At 43.3% G+C, this 21,857-nt stretch overlaps 1 protein-coding gene across 7 annotated transcripts in view; it reads right to left on the reverse strand.

Annotated features, from left to right (window-relative positions):
* The window catches only part of GRIA1 (glutamate ionotropic receptor AMPA type subunit 1), a 269,419-nt gene that overhangs the window by 81,150 nt on the left and 166,412 nt on the right, over positions 1-21,857 (reverse strand). For all 7 annotated transcript variants that reach the window (XR_007243946.1, XM_048489882.1, XM_048489877.1 and 4 more), the window contains 2 exons: positions 2,792-2,953; positions 1,614-1,781 (listed from right to left, as the gene is read on the reverse strand). Coding sequence is in view for 6 of the 7 variants with exons in the window: in XM_048489882.1 (XP_048345839.1) it covers positions 1,614-1,781; positions 2,792-2,953 (330 nt within the window). In the remaining variant the exon portion in view is untranslated. The remainder of the gene's footprint in view (positions 1-1,613; positions 1,782-2,791; positions 2,954-21,857) is intronic.

Consider the following 21,857-nt stretch of genomic DNA (forward strand, 5'->3'; position numbering starts at 1 on the left):
TCCCACTGATTAAATTGGAACTTAATTCTGAATAACAGCCCAGTCCAAATGTAGGGAGGGGGAGAATGGGGCCATGGTAGCAGAAGGGGCTTGTGCTGTCACATTTGCCCACCACGTTGCCATAAGGGCCACTTATGCTGGTGGGGAGAGTGTTAAGGGGATGCTATCTAGGTGATTGAGATACATTCCCGGAACGGTGCAATTGCTTAAAATAACAAATTGCTGCTGCTAGAAAAATATATGTAACCAGCCTGCTATATGTATCTGTGCATTCTTTCCTTGATCTTTATGGCTTTACATGCTTTGCAGACAACTAGGCTTCTTTGGTGCCTCTGTCCCATGAGAACTGTATTACATCCGTTATCTCGTAGGTCAGGAAGCCGGGTGGCTTTCTCTCACTATCTGCCACCGATCTTGGGGTGCCTTAGCTCCAAATACGATTTTTCACAAATTCTTGGGGAAAAGGAGAGGGGGGTTCGCTACAGGGGATAAAGAGGGCTGTGAATTCCAGTTTCATCAGAACTGGCTTTGCCAAGTATGATGCTTCAATGCCTATTCAATAAACATTATGATCAATACTTCAGAGTACGTTTATTGGCGTAAAGTTGTGAGACCATGCTGCTGGGTGGACGCTGCACAGCTCTGCAGTGCCCAGGCTTGAAAGAGCCCAGTGCTTGGAGAGTGCATTGGCATTCAGAAGCATGCCAGCACGGGGGACGTGGATTGGGGGTGTTTCCAGGAAGGTGGAACCAAACTCCAGTTCACTTTGGTGGACGAAATTCCATCCTCTCCCCCACCTGCCTTCCCCTGACCCAGGAGCAAGCCCCAGTGTTTCTGCCTGGCCGGCAGAGCAGAAGTGCCTTGGTGCCTGCTGTTCTGCAGATGCATAGAAGTGCTCCTGCCTCCCCTGCCACTCCAACAGGCCATTCCTTGGGTGTGGAGTAGTGGCACCTGGACATACCCTACTCCCTGGCCCGGAACAAGATTTCCTGTCTCCGCATTTCACCCCCCCCAAAGCCCATCCCTGCTGGCGGAGCAGCAATGCCTAAGCACATACTGTTCTACCAGCCCCACAGAGAACCTCTGCCTTTCCACTCCACCCTCAAGAACACATCCCTCCTAGCAAAGCAGCAACACCTGGGCGCACACTGCTTTACCAGCCTTTCAGAGCACTCCTGCCTTCCCACCCCACCCCCAAGAGCCCATCTTCACTGGCAGAGCAGCAGCACCTAGGAACATGCTGCTGTGTCAGCCCCACAGAGCTCTCCCACCTCCCAAGCATCCCAATACTACCCTCCCTCCACCCAACCTCACCTTCTGATCCTCCCCCACCTCAATACTCACCTTCCAATTCTTCCCCCACCCCAAACCACATGGGCCCACTGCCAGGGGAAATGCCTTCTCCCCCACCTTTTGCTAGGCTACATTGCATCTCCCCCTGCTAGTAGAAGTCTAAATTCTTATTCTTGAGGGTGTTTCATAATAAAGAAATCATCTGAACATACAGTCTCATTATTGTATAGACCAGGGTATGACATTTCTTGGAACAATATATTATGTGCTTAGTTTCAAAAGAAAGAGCATAGAGTCTTCACATTGGCATAGTCTCTGACCTGTTGTAGAGCTCTCTGAATGTCAATTCCTTGTCCCCAAGGAACAGCAGGATTTGCAAGACAATCTCCAGCATTGCCTCGACGGGAGATGTCAATTCGTTGTTTCCTGAGACTCTGGAAAGCTTCCGCCATTACCCTGACTCCATCATATGTAAGGGCAGATGTGTACTAAAAAATAAATAGACAAAAGATGGTGGATTCTGCACAGCATAAATATAACGTCTTTAAAAAGATCCGTTTTGGCATTTTGTGTTTCCTCAGTACAAAAGTTGCCAGCCAAAATGGATCTTTTCTCCTGCCTGTTGCACAGAGCTCTTGTCTATTTCACAGTGGCATCCACCATTTTAGGCGTTGCAGCAGATTCTCCATGAAGATTCCCCCAGAGGTTTCCTCTGCTTGCAGCTCATCTGTTTGCTATTTTACTGTAAAAATACATTGATAAAGTTTGTTTTGCCTAGCAATCCCATTCACACGTCATTTTTCCTTTTTTTTGTCTTGAGGGGGACGTTTGTAAAGATACAGTGATACAAATATGAGCACTTGTGTTGCCATAGCTTCACAGATCCTCTGTGAAGATGCCAGCCACAGATGCAGGCGAAACGTCAGGAGAGAATGCTGCTAGAACACGGCCATACAGCCCGGAAACCACCCAGCACCCAAATGTCCCAAAACATATACAATAGATGGCTGATATTCTTTTCTAGAACGTATAATCCCGATACAGAGTTGAGCTTTTTGGCTTTTAAAACATTTTTTGTGGATACTACTACAATATTTTTGTTTATATCAGTACTGATCTGTTAGAACCATGGATTGATGGAAGAACTAATGATGGACCTCCCATTCAAATTGATGTGCATTTATTATTTCTGGAAGTTTGTATTTTTATTATTGCTTTGTCTGCTTAATGCTATCACACAAATTACTTGACTTGTGTCCTTCCAGAGACAAAAGCAAATAAGATCCACAAATTTTATCTATAGCAACCTTCGTAACAGTTGCATACCAATTTTTGCATGGCACGAGAAGTCCTAATTAAGCTAGAAGAAAGGATTGTCTGAACAACATCCCTATAATTGTATGTGAAAACTAAAAGTAAGCTTCATCCAAACTGAGAGCATGTAGCAAAATGGTGGCCCTGATGCCACCTCAAACAAGTGTTTTTCAGTACCACTTGCCTTTGGCCTCTTCCAGTCAACACGAGGTTGTTCCCTTGCATCATTGTTCTTCCACTGTTGCATGATCCTGGCTGGAATAGTGTCGGTGTAATTTACTAACTGGAACCCTGTTACATTTGCTCCACTTTCCTTGAACTTTGATAGATCAATGTCCATGAAACCCTGAAGAGGAAAAACAAAATCATTTTAGTAGATGTGTACTGATGAAATAAGGAAACAATATGTGTCTGTTCCTACAGCTATACAAGCAGTTTCTGGCTTCATTTGCTGCTTGAGGTAAGTGGCTAAAATCCTCCTAGCTTTACTAAATAAACAGAGTACAACGTACTTTTATTGTGTGGAAAAAGTTGGCCATAGCCACTGGCGTAATGCCCATTGGGCAAGGTGGGCAGCTGCCCAGGGCATCACCTTGTGGGGGGCATCAAAATGCTGGGTTCGTTTTTGGGTATTTTAGTGGTTTTCCATTTATGGCCTGCAGGGGGCGCAATTGTTAGGCTAGTGGCACCAAAATTTCAGCGTATCATCAGGAGACTGTCCTTTTGCTACCCCCCAAGTTTGGTGAGGTTTGATTCAGGGAGTCCAAAGTTATGGACTCCCAAAGGGGGTGCCCCTATCCCCCATTGTTTCCAATGGGAGCTAATAGGAGATGGGGGCTACAGTTTTGAGGGTCCATAACTTTGGCCCCCCTGAACCAAACTGCACCAAACCTGGGGGGTATCATTAGGGCAGTTTCCTGATGAGACCCTGAAATTTTTGGGACTGTGACTTCAGAAATGTGCCCCCCACAGCCTGCAACCCCCATGGACAGCAATACAGAAAACTCAATGCAGAACAAAGATTCTTGGGCAAATTTCTAGGATGTTCCTGCAGGGGGTGCATTTTTGGATGTATCGGCACCAAAATTTCAGGGTATCATCTGGAGATGATGGCACCCCCCAAGTTTGGTGCAGTTTGGTTCAGGGGGGCCAAAGTTATGGACCCTCAAAACTGTAGCCCCCATCTCCTATTAGCTCCCATTGGAAACAATATGGGATGGGGCACCCCCTTTGGGAGACCATAACTTTGGCTTCCTTGAGCCAAACCTCACCAAACCTGGGGAGTAGCATAAGGACAGTCTCCTGATGATATGCTGAAATTTTGGTGCTGATATGTCTAAAAATGCACCCTCTGCAGGCACCAATGTCCTGGTACAAAAAGAAATTTGGTCATGGTGGAGTGGCCGCCCATGGGGGGGGGCATCCAACTCAGGTTTTGCCCAGGGCTACAGTTTGCCCAGGGCTGCCTCGTTACACCCCTGGCCATAGCCGTTTTATTTTACAAAATTGATTCAAGGAAAACAAAGCGTATGGCGCAGCATGGGGGTCTGATCTGTGTGCTGGGCAGCCCGAGTGCTGTCCCCCAGACACCTACATTTTTCTACAGCACACCTGCTGATGAAAAATGAACACACACTGGAGCAGCTGTGAGATTCCAGATGGGCGGCTCCCACTTCCTGAAGACTCCACTGCTAAGCTGGGCCTGGCCTCATATGGGCCACCCAGCCATCCTCCCCGGTGACGTCAGAGTGCCCAGCGTCACTGCTGGGCACTCGAGAGGAACAGAAGCCTCGTGAGCGGACGAAGCTTGCGGGGCTGCAGGAAGGCGGCAACCAACAGGAGGCTGTCCCTTCCCCAGCAGCAATGGCGGCCGCAGTGAGTCACGGCCGCTTTTTTCTTGTAGCATTACAAATGCAATGATGGTTGAATTTAAAAAATAAACTACCGGTAAGAGTTGGTTACCATAGGACCCATCCATCCCTGTGTATTCAGCTTGAAGTAATACTGTATGGTTAGTATATTGTAGCTGAAGATTCTGTGACCAAAGAAAAACCCACTATTCACAGAAACAGTTTTACTGATATTAAATGCAAGAATGCAAGACTAGGATTTAATAATATGTCCTGTGAACTGTGTTACTAGAGAGGGTAGAAAAAGAAATGGGAGATCTCTGTTGTCTCCCCCAAATCAATTTGTGTGTGTGTGTGTGTGTGTGTGTGTGTAGTATATTTATATAGTATATTATATAGTATATTTATATAATATATTATATAGTATATAGTATATTTATATAGTATATATATAGTATTGAGTATCTTGAATAGTCCAGATTGATTAATGAATTATATGATGCAATCCTAAAAATGCTTTCTGGGATTAAGCTGCATTGAATAGATCTCAGTAGGATTCTGAGTAGACCTGCATCAGATTGTTTTGTCTTTCAACAATGCTGGATTTATTACTATATTTCAGTTCCACACAGCCAAAAGAGGAAGGCCAAAGCCCAAAATGTGAAGGTGACTTCAGTGTCAATGGAAAAAAAAGAAAAGGCCAATTGTTTATAAAATGCAGGAATGTAGCTTTATAAAATTGTGCCTGGGGGTTACTCCAGGTGCTGCACCCTCCACCTAGCTGCACCACCCCCTGTGACCAAGCTCTGAATTCAAAACAGAAGAGCAGTTCAATCAATCAATCAATCAATCAATCAATCAATCAATCAATCAATCACAACCTTTATTAACATAGCAAAAAAACCCATAGACAATCAGAGCGCAGTTTGATGATAAACAGTAGTAACTTAGCAACCACTTCAGAGATGAGCTCATCATCATCTAACAAGTAGACAATTTTTCACTTATCAGATAAACCCGGTCTGTTAGCCAACAACAGATTCAGGAAATTGCAGAAGGAAGTGCATTATTTCTGGCAAGGGAAAGGGCCCTGCTAATTCAAATAGATATGTTGCTGCTCAGAATGTTTTGAAAGAATTCAGAGATGTAAAGGTGAACAAGATCTGGTGGCTTCACTAGTTTCACTAATAAGGTTTTGAAACTCTTGATCTAGTAGTCCTTGTTTTAAGACTTGGAAGATTTCTTTGAGAGGTTGCGCAGCTAGGGACTCCAAAGGGAAGCCCAAAGTAGATATATTTTGTTCTATTAGAGCCCACCATTCAGAGGAATGAAATTCAGCAAGGGCCTAGTAAGTAAAGCTGGTATCCTCAGAATTAAAACAAAGATGGATCCAAAAGTTAAGAGTGGTGAGCTGAGCTCTGGTCACTAAAAGATCTGTACAGTTTCTAAGCACAGAACAGAGTATGGAACACAATGACATAACCCTAGGACCCTATATGAAAAACACAACTGGACTTGCTCCACTGAGCAGCTCCTTGCTCCCATCCGCAATGATGAGTAAAACAGCTCATGAACCATATATTAGAGCCTATCAGACCATGTAAGTCGAGGAACCATCTTAACAGAATTGGAAGTTGAACTGATGTTTGCCTCATTTTTGATATTAAAAGTAAGTGTCAGGGCTATGGGTAAATTGGTCACTCATATGTTAATGAAGAATTCGAAAGTTCCTTACCCATGATAGAAGAGGAGAAACTATTGCATAATTCAAGACACTACAGCCATGACATGAAACAGATGTGTATTCACCAGAATAGTCAAAAAGATTTAAACCATTAAGGTAAATCATATTAAACTGTTAGCAAAATTTAATAAAATAAGGATCTGCACTGTTTGTCAAGTGGTTCTCAGAAAACTTTAGTACAGAAAACTACTAGGGTAAAGATTCAACATCACTTCCTAGTGTTTCCATCAATTTATACCCATCTTTCCCCACATGAGCATTGAAATCACCTGTAGCAATTATAACAATATCAGGAAATTTATACCCCAACTCTTCTAAAAGCTTGGATAGCTGTGTCCAGTGTTGGACACGAGTGATCAGAGCTAGGCGGTAGATAAACATTTATAATTATCAATTTATAAACATCCCAATCTAACAAAAAAGCTTGTGCCAAGTGTGTACAATCAGTAAGAGCCGTTATTTTGACAGTGAAGTGAGTTTTTATCAGAACAGCTAACCAAGCCTGACAGTGCCCTTTTTGGTTAAGCTTGTAAGCAGAAAGACAATAAGAGCTATAGCCATCTTTAAAAATTCCTGGGTTGTGAACAAAGCCTCTTGAATTGGTATTATATTAAAACCTTTAATAAAGTTAATAAAGTCTGGATTATTTGCCTTATTCTTCCATTATGCAATGTTCCAGGAAACTATCTTAATGCAGGTAGGAGCATTAGATTGGATGTCTTGGCATCAATCAAGTTCAATTAATTTGTCTGACGTTGAGAAACACACAATCATTCTCTATACTTTTGGCATGTACTTTCGGCTCTGTGGAAGTGAACTTATTCACAGATCCTTGTTCATGATTTGGTATTTCCATAGAAGTCATAATTTCACCAGCACTGCTAGGACGGCAAACAATGCTGTCCTGCACTATGCTTCTAGGAAGTGATGCTCCAGCTTCCCTCCCTAATTATGCCACTGATAAAATATCATCAAATTGCAACCAATTTATGTCAACCCCATATCAAGGCAAGATATTAACAGAGGTGGTTTGCCATTGCCTTTCTCTGCAAAGAGATCCTGGTATGCGTAGGTGGTCTCTCATCCAAATACTAACAAGGTTGACCATCTGAAAAGATCAGGCAAGCCTGGGTCATCCAGGTCAGGGCACCCATTAACCATATAATATTTTATTTAGAAATGCTTGAATAACAGAAAAAAATATTCATAGACAATGATTCAATGAAAAAAGTGCCAATATGTGCAAGGAGTCACATGGAGATATTTATCCAGCTCTGAATGTTTCACTACTGAATGGGTGGTGGCTAGAATACTCCAAGCTTTCCTTAATGAGGCAAATTATTAGATCCCTTCCAATCTGGTTTTAAGCCAGGTCATGGGAATGAAACAGTTTTGCTCACACTGATGGATGACTTGCAGTGGGAAATGAACAAAGGAAGTGAAACTCTGTTGATTCTCCTGAACTCCTCAGCAACTTTTAATACTACAAATCATGGTATCCTTCTAGACTACCTATCCAGGATGGAGTTGGGAGGCACCATTCTGTTGTGTTTCTGATCCTACTTTGAATGTAGATTTCAGAAGGTGGTACTAGAGCACTGCTGTTCAGTTGCTTTGCCATATAGGGTCATATGAGATTCTATCTTGTCTCCCATGCTCTGAGTTGTAGGGACTGTATTATGCAAGTCTTGGTTCATCTATACTGGTTCCCAGTTTGCTTCCAGTCATAATCCAATAGATCTCATGCACTCAATCAGGTTTCTATTGCAAGTATAACATCCCAAAATTAAGGTATGTGAAAAAAGTAAAAATGGTGAAACAACTGACCGTTTAGTTGGCCAAGTAGTAAAATTTTCAGTTTTAGGTATCAATGAATAAATTAAGACCTGATAAAAGATTGTACCATAGTACTGTACTTTTAGCATGTTGATACTATATATCTCTTTGATGTTCTTTGTTAGAGATTAATGAGAAACAATTGTGTACTATATTAAAACTTCTATTTCACTGTTCACACACATAAATAGGTAAACACAAGTTTGTTGATTTATTTGTAATATTTTATACTACAGTAATTGTAGGCCCTGGACAGTTTACAACAGGATGAAAACACCATTAAACCCATCGTGCAACGTGTTCAACAACACCAGACAGCACTAATAAAAGATTCTTTCAATTAAATACCAGTGGTCTCAGAAGGGCTTACATCCATGTCAAAAAGCCAAAATAAATGTTTCCAATGGGAGCTAAGGTGATGGGGGCTACTCCTTTGAGGGTCCATAACCTGCCTTCCCTGAACCAAACTGCACCAACCTTGGGGGTCATCAGGACAGTATCCTGATAATACTCTGAAATTTAGGTGCCGATATCTCTTAAAAAGCTAAAATGTTCTCTGCTATTTCTTTACACAGGTTATTATCCCCTAGGGGATGGGGCGGTTTATAAATTGAAAGAATGAATGAATGAATGAATGAATGAATGAATGAATGAATGAATGAATGAATGAATGAATGAATGAATGAATGAATGAATGAATAAATAAATAATAGTTCTCTTTGTCTCTGTATGGAGGTTGCTGGAATGCTGCCTTTAGACTTTTGATTCTATTTCTGTCACCTTTTACTTTTTCTCACTGTACCACATATCAGAGAAGCCCTATAAGAGTGGACAAAGTGTAATTTCCCACTCTGCACAGGGAAAAGGGGAATATGCATTTTGCCTCCATCTTTGTTGCTCTTCCCTGCCTTCCCCCACCCATGCAGGAGCAGTTCTACTGGCATTTCTGGGGGTCAACAGGATACCTTTTTTTAAAAAAAATAAACATTTTTGATTTATCCAAAGAAGGATAGATCAAATAACTGTACTTTATTAAAAGGTGGAAACAACCACTTGAACCCAGAAGCATTCTCCTCAGAGGGCAGGCAAAATGGTGGCTAGGCTTGGGAGAATCAGCAGAGCATCTCCTTACATGTAAACAAGGAAACACAGGGAGACCTGCTACAAAGTACACAGCCCTGAGAAAAATCATAGGAACACTAAGGGCTTATATCAGAAATGAATGAATTATTCAGTTGTGTTAATTGCTTCATGGTTTTGATAGAACCCGTTCCACCTCCACATAGACACTCAGAGTAGGGTTTTTTAGAATAGCACCCACTCAAAACAGCTGTGGGTAGTACACTGAATCTTGAAAAAAAAAGAAGGCTCTTCTGTAAACTGGGATGGTAAAGATATCAATATATGGACAACAAGAATATATGGACAACAGGAATCTGAATATGTAAACCTAAAGAAAGGAGAACACCCACAGCAGGCATGGAGAGAAGTGCTGTTTAGGTCCAATTGGGAAAAAAAATTTTTTTCACCAGAGAGCAGGCTATAGGAAAAAGACAGTTGACAAAAATATATTTTACAGTCCCAGCTTCTGAATTGTGCCATCTATATATGCAAACGAGGGATTAACATATAAGTCCTTGGATGCCAAACTAAGAAGGCTACCCTCAGGAAGAACACAGAAATATTTTATTCAATAGCTGAAAATTAAAGCCTACCCTTTTGTCTCCAGGGAATGAATTCCCAGCTCATCTCTAGCAGGAAATCCTGTCACTCAATAAGAAGAACCCAGTGACTCTCTTGGAAATCTATGCAGACTAGCATCAAGAAGCTGGCCTGTTAAAGCAGGCTAGAGAGGAACACCATTAAAAAGTTAATATTTTTGCTTCAAATAATATAATAGCAGAAGGAATATATTGTCCACCTCTAGAAAATTAAAAATACTGAATTCCTTTAGATTATCTTAAGGCCTTTTCTTTCATAAGGCTTAGATGATCACTCCAGGTAAGATTCATATCACATCAACTCTTTATTATGGCCATAAACCAGTGTAAGATAAATGAAATAAAGGCTAGTAAAAGGATAAAACGTATTCAAATTTTAAGAATAAGTACTAAAAGAAGAAGAGGTATAAGAAGACACTAAAATTGTTAAATTTAAGGTTAACAGCTATCAGGTCACGAAACCTACTGGGTTGCACAGACCATCCTGCAACATATTTCAAGTGCTGTTACACAGAATTTTGCCCACTATGGCCACTATACCCACTACCTTTGCCCACTATGCCCACTACCTCTGGGCAGCCCAAATGCAGTCCCCCAGAGCCAACCAAATTCCTCAAGCCCGTCTACTGGAGGATCGCAGTGGCAAGGTTAGAATGGGGCATTCCAGGTGGGCAGTGGGCCCCTGTCTGGTGCCCCTTCCAACTGCCGCTAGGGTGCAAGCCACCTTAGCCCACGCCAGGTGTTCCAACTCAGCTTGCTCCTCCCTGACATTTAAGGAGGTGACCCTGGTGTCAAGGGAGTGCCCATCCAATCCGGACCCAGATCTGGCTCTCATACATGCGTGAGCTGGGTCCTGAAGGCCACCCCTTGCCCTTAACCAGACAAAATAACACAGCCCTTGCTTGGGCCCTCCCACCCCAATGGTGGCTGCATTTTAGACACGGCTGCGCTTTCTTGGCACTGGTACAGTCCTTGCCAAATCATGGCTTAGAGTGGTGCTGTTGTTGTCATCTTATGGCTTCACTGCCATTATGGGCTAAATGTTGGTGTAGTTCTTGGGTCAAGATGTTATAGTTCTTCAACAGTTCATCAGGGGATTCAATAGATATCAGAGCCCTTTGGGGGAGGGCGGTATATAAATTGAATGAATGAATGAATGAATGAATGAATGAATGAATGAATGAATGAATGAATGAATGAATGAATGAATGAATGAATGAATAAGAGGAACTATAGACAATTTGAATCCAATATCTCGGGTGTTTTTTTTTTTAGATGAGAAGTCCATCTGGCTTGACAATTCTTTCTTCCAGCTGGCATTAAGGAGGATTGATAGCAATCCACAATATGTGTCTTTTAAGAAAAGGCATTTAATTGGAGAAAGATTGGTAATTGATTGCTCTCAAACCTAGGTATGACCTCTAGGGCCTTAACTTAAGAAAGTCCCCTGAAACAATAATATAATCAATAATACTAATTCTGGACCCAAACAGGTAGGTGAATTCAGCTGGGTAGTGCTTTCAAGGGCACCATTTGCTTCGTGAGATTTAACCTAAAGGTAATTTGAATCAAGTAGAACCTATGAAGTTGTAGTCCTGATCTTTTGAACAGCGATTAAGAAGTCCATCTACTTCAAGGTTGGGTGGGGACTTTTACACTTTGCATACAGGATATCATCATTGGAACCCAATACAGCATTCAGGTCCCTTCTCAATACTACAAATGCATTCAGGTTTAGAAGTACAAGGTCAGCAACATATGTTTCTAATTGGGTCCACAAGACTGTGCCCTGAAATTTCTTTATCATTGGGGGCACACATACATTAATTACCAAAGGGCATGATATTGAAATTGGATTAACATGGCCATGAAAAATGCTTTAAATGTGGGAAGGGGCCTTGATACATAAGGTAGTAGAGACTAGAACCCCCAAACTCCCTTTTGCTCTTCTGTACTTCTACCCTGGTTCTGCCCCCAACTGAAAATTAGTGGAATCCAATTAATGTCAAATCATCCATAGATCCATGTTTCCTGAATCAATAGGATATCATGCCAGGAAAGAAAGTGAGCAAAATACGTGTCTCTAATAGATGTAGCCCACCCAGCTACTTCCCAAATTAAAAGGGTGAATGTCAGTTCTTCTTTTCCAGGTAAGATTAGAATTACATTTCATTCCTAACTAGTTATAGTTCTTTGTTTACTGCAATTTATTGCCATTTAGTCACCAATTATAGGAGGTAAGTCAGGGGTTCTTAGTGAATGCTACTATTTTAGACTTATTGTAGTTGATGGTTAAATTCTTATACCTACAATAATCTCCAAATGCTTTCAGCAGACAATGAATCCAACCAGGAGTGAGCCATTAAACAAAGTATCATCAGAGTACTTAGTGGAAATAAAGGAGCTTCTGTGTGAGTTTGATAGCTAAGCCTGTCAAGAAGATCATTTATATAAAGACTGAACAAGGAGGGCACCAAAAAGCATTCTTGCCTAACCCCTGTGTGCAATTTATAGAAGTCAGACAACAATCTCTGCTTCTTGATTCATACTTGCACTTATGTTTCATATAACAAGCAAATCATGAGCCAAAGAAGGCAACTGTTGATACCACAGCTGCTAAGTTTCTGCCATAGTCTATTTCTTAGGACAGAGTCAAGAACTACTTTTAAATCCATTTATTTATATTTATTTATTTATAATTAGTCTTGTATACCACCCTTCCCCGAAGGGCTCTGGGCGGTGAACAACATGATAAAAACAATAATTACAATAAACCCGCATTAAACAGATTAATAACAATACATTGCAGTGGCGTCCAACATAAACACCATCATTGTGACTTCAAAAAATCCACCTTCTGGAAAAAACAAAACAGAGAAGTGAAGAACCCAGGAAGTAAAGGGGAAATGGAGAAAGGAAGGGGCGGGGCGCACATCAGTGGCCGGCCTCCCCAAACGCCCAGTGAAACAATTCGGTCTTACACAGGCCCTGCGGAACTCTCCAAGGTCCCGCAGGACCCGAATAGCTGGTGGTAAGGTGTTCCACCAGGCAGGGGCCAGGGCTTTAAAAGCCCTGGCCCGGGTAGAGGCCAGCCGCATCATCAAGGGGCTAGGGACCACCAGCAAATTGGCCTCTGATACACATAGAGGCCGTGTAGGGACATATGGGGTAAGACGGTCCCGAAGGTACAAAGGTCCCAGGCTGCATAAGGCCTTAAAGGTAAGCACCCATACCTTATGAATGATTCGGAACTCAACTGGAAGCCAATGCAGGCGACGCAGCACAGGTTAGATGTGTTCTCTGAAGGCACCACCGGTGAGAACACGTGCCTCCGCATGCTGGACCAGCTTCAGCTTCCGAAGCAGATGTAAGGGGAGGCCCGCATAGAGCGAGTTACAATAGTCTAACCTAGAGGTGACCGTTGCATGGATCACAGTGGCAAGATCCACCTGGGAGAGGAAAGGGGCCAGCCGCCATGGGCTCCGTCGCGAAGATGAAAAACGCGAACCCGGGTTGTATGGGCCACCTGGGTCTCCATTGAAAGAGATGGTAATCCAGGTGGACCCCCAGGCTGGGCGCGACGGAGGAGGCCGGGGGTGCCAATGTAGCCCCCCTCCCACTCTGGCCACTCGAAAATCCCCACCTCCCCCCCGCGCCATGCTCCAGCCAAAGCGACCTCCGTCTTCGATGGATTCAGTTTTTAACCTGCTCTGTTGCAACTCAACCAGCAACCACCTCCAAACAGTGCTGTAGAGCTGCAGAGGCTTAATGACTGCCCCCCCCCCCCCCCCCCCATCATCATCAACAGAATGAGCTGAGTGTCATCCAAAGCCGCATTCTCGGTGACAAGAGATCAGCCCAAAAGCTCCGCGACCAACTGAGCAAGGCAAGGGGTCGCGATGTAGATGTTAAACAAACCAAGCGGGGATAACGCAATCCCTGGGGCAATTCCTCGCGAATGATAGGCCGGGCACCTCTGGGAGGCTTGCTCCCCGCACTTCACACTTGCTGACTCCGGTCCCGGAGAAACAAGACATTTAATCCACTGGAAGGACAGTGCCCCACACCCGAAGCGGCCAGGTGGTGGGGCCAAAAGGTCGTGGATCAACCATAATGCTCCAAAGCCGCGTGTAAGATCCAATAATACCAAGCAAGCGCCGAGTCCGGGCTCTCCCGGTCAAAGTTGTATCGCGGAGCGTGTCCTGTGACAAAGCGACGCAGGACAGTTCTCCGCCCCATGCCCAGCACGGAAGCTGGACTGCAGAAGGGATCAAAGCCCGTGTGTCCCTCCAGAAAGCCCTGAAGCTGCTCCAACACCACTCTCTCAATTACCTTCCCAGAAACGAAAAGACTCCGAAACGGGTCAGGTAATTGGCACAGATCTCCTGGATCTAACTTGTGATGGTCTTTTTTTCAAGAGTGGGGCGGGACCACTCGGGCCTCCTTCAACTCCCACACCGGAAAGACCTCCTTGCTCAAGGAGCCATTGATGATCTTCAACCAGGTAATGGGTCGTGAACTCCCCCTGGCAAGCCTTAATAAGCCAGGAGGGGCACGGATCCAGAGGACAGGTAGTAGGTCTAACAGCAGCCAGGACCCTGTCAACATGGGCTTCAGAGAGCAGGGAAAACTGGGCCAAACAAGGGCCAGAAGATGGCAAGGGAGCCTCTAGTTCGCTAATTGTAGTCAACATGGCAGGAAGGTCCTGGCGGAGCGACGCGACTTTATCTGCAAAGAAGCTCATAAATGCCTCAAAGCCAATCTCCAATTGGGAATTTGTAGAACCAAAGACTGAACCAAATGAAACAGTTGGGCTGGGCGAGAGCTAGCAGATGCGAGAGAGGAGGAGAAGAAAACTCTCTTTGCCTCTCATAGGCCTTCATAAACGTCCAATAAGATGTTCACGCAGCTTCGTCCCGAGTTTTCTTCCACACTCGCTCCAGCTGTCTGAGCTCCCGTTTCATATGGCGTAGCTCCTCGGTATACCACGGAGCTAGCCGAGACCGGGGGTGCAGAGGGTGCCGGGGGGCAACAGCTTCAATGGCATTGGAAAGCCAGGCATTCCAGTCTTCCACTTGTCCATCGAGCATGCCGGCAGGCTCAGGGTCCCGCAGAGCATTCAGGAAACCAAGTGGATCCATAAGTCTCCGCGGGCGGACATAAATCAGTCCGTCGCCTAGACAGGTGGGGAGGCACGGCAAGTCCATCCAGACCTTTAAGCGATAATGGTCGGACCACATGGCACTCTCATCCAGTAGAGGATACGCACCATGTTAATTCCCGACCAAGACCAGGTCCAAAAGTGCTTGACCAGCCTGCGTGGAGGTGGGGCCAGAATTTATTAAGGAGAGGCCCAGCGTTGCCATGGATGACACCTAGGTCCTGCAAGCCAGACAGGTACATGAGGCGGTGTCGACATGGACGTTGAAGTCCCCCAAGACAATGAGTCTGGGGAACCTCAGCGCCCAGTCAGCCACCACCTCCAGTAGCTGCAGCAGACCGTCCCCCGGTGCGCCATGCGACTGGTACACCAAGAGGATGGCCAACCTCTCCAAAGCCAACCACTCTAGGCCGACACACTCCATACCTGTGATCTCTGGGACCGGGATAGCCCTAGAGGGAATGGAATAACGGATGAACATCGCTACGCTGCCTCCCCGGCCCCATGTTCGTGACTGGTGGAAGCACCCGAAACCTGGTGGTGAGACCTCACGTAAGGCGACCGTTTCACCTTCACACACCTAGGTTTCAGTGATACAAGCCAGGTCCATTCGCTGGACTTCCTAGGGAAGTCGCTAAGCACTACCCAGTTTTGTTGTTAATGTACCTGGCATTGATCAACACCAGAGACGAAGCGGGAGTAACCTCTGAGCCTGACCACCTTCATGTCTTGGGATTAGGTTTCAGGAGGTCAGAGAATGATCTAACGAAAGCATGCCCATATCTTGTCCGTCTTCTCACATAAGGCCACCGCCTACCGTTGTACTTACCCCGTCCCATTAAAACTGGGATCCCCAGCCCCAATGGCGCCCCCATATCTCCACTCTCTCTGTTTATCTAGTAGCCTACTAGTAATACTGGATCTTTATAGGTGAGTCCAGTCTTGCTACCAACAATATCAATCAACTAATACAATAAAAGCTGGACATTCCACCTAGTCAAACTTACTAACCTAACCACTAACTAACCTAACCGTAAAGGCAACATAGATTGATCCATTAGAGGGTGATGTATTTTTTAAAAATAAAATGGGACAGTATGAAGCAATGGTCCAATGTATAATAAACCAGCCAAAATCCTGTATGCTTAGGTACCAGTACAGAATTTTCCATCCAACCTATTTAACAGATAGGACACGTACAACTTACCCACTATAGAAAGAAGTCTAACTGAGTGATAATTCCCCAGTTGAGGTTCGTCACTTTTGTTATAGATTAGAACTCTGAGTATAATTGCCTGTTTCCAATTCTCAGGAAAGGTCTCCACTAGTATAGATGTCCATATTTGATCTTATTGCAGAAAAGATCCAGAGGTAAAAAAATCAGGACCAGAGGCCTTTCCTAATTTCAATGGATATGCAAGAAATGTAAGAGATGTTCATAATTAAGCTGCTACTGGTGATCAGAGGCCATGACCATTCCATGTACTAAATGCATCTGTAACCAACCTTAAAACAGTACAGTCTAAGCTTTGTGACTGCATAGCTTAAATTTCATCCAGCCACTCCCTGCTTCATTGTTCAGATTTCCTATCTCAAGTGCAGTAACTTTGGGTCAGGATGGCAAATTTTGGATGCAAAATTGAGACAGAACAGATATTAGACATGATTGTGAAAAAGGCTGAGAAAAAAGTATTCAGACCATATTTGAAAAGAAGTAGAGCCCATTGATGGATGCTGACTGGCTTTGGAGATCAAGAATTGTGTCTTTTTTCCTAGAGGTATCAATAAGAAGGTCCCACTTTTTTTGAAGGCACCACTTTTTACAAAGTTTCATTAAGTTTCCTATTTTCTTCTAAGCTGAAGTAACAATTTCCAGTACTCATAGTTTGCAGACAATCTAAAATTCCTGCCAGATCTTTGGATAGCATTCCTTAAGTGATGGCGTTATTGGTGATACCAGACATGTTTCCCCTTAAATTGGGAGGGGTGTATGGATCCTTCAAATAGTGCTTTCAAGGCTTGTAAGAGGTGCTCGAATGAGTTTACAGCTATTTAGGAACATTACTTGTAGAATTTGTTTCTTAACAAGTTTGAAGATAGTAAGGTATCAATCTCCATTCCATGCTCAAGAGTCCACTTTCTTGGTATTCTAGAAAAGGCCTCCTGGTCTACAGTATGTTTAGATAGACTTGATCTCTGGGGATTAAGTGCTCCTTCATTCAAATTTAGCTGATAGCCTATTTGATGAAATCAGAGGTTTAACTTTCCCATTTGAAGCATCTGAGGGAAAAATTCCAAAATGCTGCAGAAATTGATATTTTGCCAATATTAAAAAGGGGATCCATGAGGTATCAAAATGTAATAAAATACTGTCATGATAAACTGGGTTGTGTATTCTTTAGACAGATTTAAGGTTAACATATGAGAGTACTAGCAAGTAAGATAAGCGTCTTTTTGCCTCATAAGAACATAAGAACATAAGAACAAGCCAGCTGGATCAGACCAAGGTCCATCTAGTCCAGCTCTCTGCTACTCGCAGTGGCCCACCAGGTGCCTTTGGGAGCTCACATGTAGGATGTGAACGCAATGGCCTTCTGCGGCTGTTGCTCCCGATCACCTGGTCTGTTAAGGCATTTGCAATCTCAGATCAAAGAGGATCAAGATTGGTAGCCATAAATCGACTTCTCCTCCATAAATCTGTCCAAGCCCCTTTTAAAGCTATAAGGTGCTGTTAGTGGCCATCACCACCTCCTGTGGCAGCATATTCCAAACACCAATCACACGTTGCGTGAAGAAGTGTTTCCTTTTATTAGTCCTAATTCTTCCCCCCAGCATTTTCAATGAATGTCCCCTGGTTCTAGTATTGTGAGAAAGAGAGAAAAATGTCTTCTCTGTCAACATTTTCTACCCCATGCATAATTTTGTAGACTTCAATCATTATCCCCCCTCAGCCTCCTCTCCAAACGAAAGAGTCCCAAACGCATGCAGCCTCTCCTCATAGGGGAAGGTGCTCCAGTCCCTCAATCATCCTTGTTGCCCTTCTTTGCACTTTTTTCTATCTCCTCAATATCCTTTTTGAGATGCGGCAAGCATCAGAACTGGACACAGGTAATCTAAGTCGCGGTCGCGACCACTGCTTTATATAAGGGGCATGACAATCTTTGCAGTTTTATTATCAATTCCTTTTCTAATGATCCCCAGCATAGAGTTTGCCTTTTTCACAGCTGCCATGCATTGAGTTGACATTCCCATGGAACTATCAACTAAGACACCTAAATCCCTTTCCTGGTCTGTGACTGAGTAGCACTGACCCCTCTGCAAAAATGCGATGTATGTGAAGTTTGGATTTTTTGCCCCTATGTGCATCACTCTTACATTTTGCTACATTGAACTGCATTTGCCATTTCTGAGCCCACTCATCTAATTTATCCAAAGGTCCGCTTTGGAGCTCTTCCGCCAATCCTTTGTGGTTCTCACCACCCTACATAATTTGGTATCATCTGCCAAACTTGGCCACCACGCTACCCCCCCCTACTTCCAGGTCATTTATGAATAGGTTAAAGAGCACTGGTCCCAAAATGGATCCTTGGGGGACACCACTCCCGACATCTCTCCATTGTGAGAACTTCCCATTTACACCCACTCTTTGTTTCCTGTTTCTCAACCAGTTTTTAATCCATAGGAGGACTTCCTCTTATTCCTTCATTGCTGAGTTTTCTCAACAGTCTCTGGTGAGGAACTTTGTCAAAAGCCTTTTGGAAATCCAAGTAGACAATGTCCACCGGTTCACCCCTGTCCACATGCCTGTTTACACCCTCAAAGAACTCTAGTAAGTTTGTAAGACAGGATTTGCCTCTGCAAAAGCCATGCTGACTCTTTCTCAGCAGGCCTTGCTTTTCTACTTGTTTTATAATTTTATCTTTAATGATAGATTCTACTAATTTACCAGGAACAGATGTCAAACTGACTGGCCTGTAATTTCCCGGGTCCCTCCTAGATCCTTTCTTAAAAATTGGTGTGACATTGGCCATCTTCCAGTCTTCAGGGATGGAGCCTGATTTCAGGGATAAGTTGCATATTAAAGTGAGAAGATCAGCAATTTCATGCTTGAGCTCTTTAAGAACTCTTGGGTGAATGCAATCTGGGCCAGGGGATTTGGTAACATTTAGTTTATCAATGGCTGCCAGAACTTCTTCCTTGTCTACCACTATCTTCGCTAGTTCCTCGGATTCGCCTCCTAAGAAGCTTGGTTCAGGTGCAGGAATGTTCCTCACCTCCTCTTGGGTGAAGACAGATGCAAAGAATTCATTCAGCTTCTCTGCAATCTCCCTGCCATCTTTTAGCACACCCTTTGTTCCTTTGTCATCTAACTGGCCTACCGCTTCTCTTGCTGGCTTCCTGCTTTTGATGTACTTGAAGAACTGTTTGTTGCTGGTCTTGATGTTCATAGCCATGCGTTCCTCATAATCCTTTTTTGCCTCCCTTACAGCTAACTTGCTTCTCTTTTGCCACCATTTGTGTTCCCTCTCATATTCTTCATCAGCCAAACTGGACTTCCATTTTCTAAAAGACATTTCTTTTTTCTGATAATTTCCTCAACCTCTCTTGTTAACCATGGTGGCTTTCTTTTGGACTGGGTGCTGCCTTTTCTAACCTGTGGAACACATTCCAGCTGAGCTTTATTACTGTGTTTTTAAATAACCTCCAAGCATCCTGGACAGTTTTGACTCTCTTGATTTTCCCTTTCAGCTTCCTGCGCACTATCCCCCCTCATCTTTGAGAAATTTCCCTTTCTGAAGGCGAATGTAACTACACTAGTAGTTGCCACTTGTTCGCATGCTGAGATACTGAATCTGACAGCATTGTGGTCGCTGTTCCCTAACGGCTCAACAACACTGACTTCCTGCACCAGGTCCTGGGTCCCACATAGAATTAGATCTAGGATCACCTCTCCCCTGGTTGGTTCCACAACCATCTGCTCTAAGCCACAGTCATTTAGCATATCCAGGAATGCTCTCTCCTTACTATGACCTGAACATGCATTTTTCCAGTTTATATGGGGATAGTTAAAATCACCCATTACCACTACATTTTTTTTGTTGGCCTCTCTAATTTCTTTTTCCATCTCAGAATCCTCTTGTGCACTTTGGTCAGGGGGACGATAATATATTCCTAATATTAAACTGTCCTTCACACCTGGTATTGATATCCACAGTGATTCTGTAGGGGAACCAGCTCCCCTTGCATTGTCTATTTTATGTGATACTATGCTCTCTTTGATGTAAAGGGCAACTCCACCCCCAATGCGCCCTGTCCTATCCTTCCTATAGAGCCTGTAGCCTGGTATAACAGCATCCCACAGCCTCCATATAGAGGACCTATCTATCCATTCTCCTTGAAATTTATAAATGTCAAGGCCTATAGGTTTCGGTACTAGTATCAATGAGGTAGAGAAATCAGGAGCATGTGCTATTCTCTTTTAATACAATAGGGGTTGACTCTATAAATTGTTTATAGGATGCAAGTCTCTCCTTTCATCCTGTTTTGAAACTATGAATTCTGAGGCATGAGGCTGTATACAAAAATATATTGGCATAATAGGTCAAACTCTTCATAAATTTTACTCACAGTCTGAGCTATTCAAAGTGTTCGGAAAGCTATTCAAAGTCCTTAGAACAAATCTTTAAATATTATTCTTTGGTAAAATCTGTTCCCAGTGGCCTAGGTGTTGAGGTAAGAGATATTTTAATTTCATTAATAATACTTGTATCTGTTAATAGTGGAGCTTTATCCGTGGAGAGCAAAAGTAAATAACAATTCGAGCTGATTGTAGGAGAACTAATACCTAGGAAATTGTCAATGCTGCTTTGTTTTCTTTGGGGCACTGCAAATTCCTTGAAAGGGTCATTTCTTTTCCTTCCCATAAAAATGACCAATTCTTTTCAATCACCTTAGTGCTTGAGTTAATAAAAGGCGGCAGTCTATCAAATTCAAAGTTTCATGCTCAATTAGTAACAAAAACTCCTGTCTCTCTACAGGAAATATAAAGAGACAAAAGGAAACTAAACCAAAAGAGGTGATAGCTAAAAAAAAGCCTTTCTTTGCTAGCTGAGCCAGCTATGCTCCACTTTCAAACAATAACAGTTAAATAAAATAAGTAAACACATAGATAAAACACAATATACAGCCTGCAACTATAGAACAAAGAGGAAAGCTTCATATCTGCCTATACTCTAGTTCTTCCCTTACCCAAAACTGGAGCTAATTAAGGAGTGCTTGGCATCTTATTAAACCATCAGCTGGTCAAAAAGAATAAATAAAAGAAAGTAATAATAAAATAAGACAGCTTTTCAGGGAGCCTAGCTAAACACCATTGCCCAGATAACCAGAAAACCAGAGCTGTAATCAAAGAGAAAACCAAACAACAATGGAGCAGAGAAATCAACAGCATCCTTCTTATTCAAATAGGCCAGCTGAGCTCCACTCAAAAGCAATAACAATGAAATAAAATGAATAACTAGATAATAAAACATAATATACAATCTGCAACTACAAAACAGAGGGGAAGGCTCTGTCTCTACCTATATCCCAGCTGTTCCCTCCCTGAAACCAAACCTAATTAAAGCACACACAGCACTTATCAAAGTAAATTCTGAGAGACATGAAGGCCATTTATACGTGTGTGGCTTCCTTTGCTTTGAATGTATGTTCCCTTTGGGTTTGATTCTTGTTTACATGTTTTTCCACCCCACCTCCCTTCAGCACTTATCCCTTTCTCATATCTGATAATCCCTCTGTTTTCAGAATGTTCTGTTAACATGACCTTCATAGCAAAAGTGGAGATCCCTATGCATGAAGGTTTCCTTTGGTTTTCTTGCTTCTCCCTGCCTTCCCCACCCATAGCGTAGCAGTTCTTCCCACTCCACTGCCCATTTCCC

The sequence above is a fragment of the Sphaerodactylus townsendi genome, linkage group LG03 (genome assembly GCF_021028975.2).
Source record: "Sphaerodactylus townsendi isolate TG3544 linkage group LG03, MPM_Stown_v2.3, whole genome shotgun sequence".
In the NCBI taxonomy this organism is placed as follows: Eukaryota; Metazoa; Chordata; class Lepidosauria; order Squamata; family Sphaerodactylidae; genus Sphaerodactylus; species Sphaerodactylus townsendi.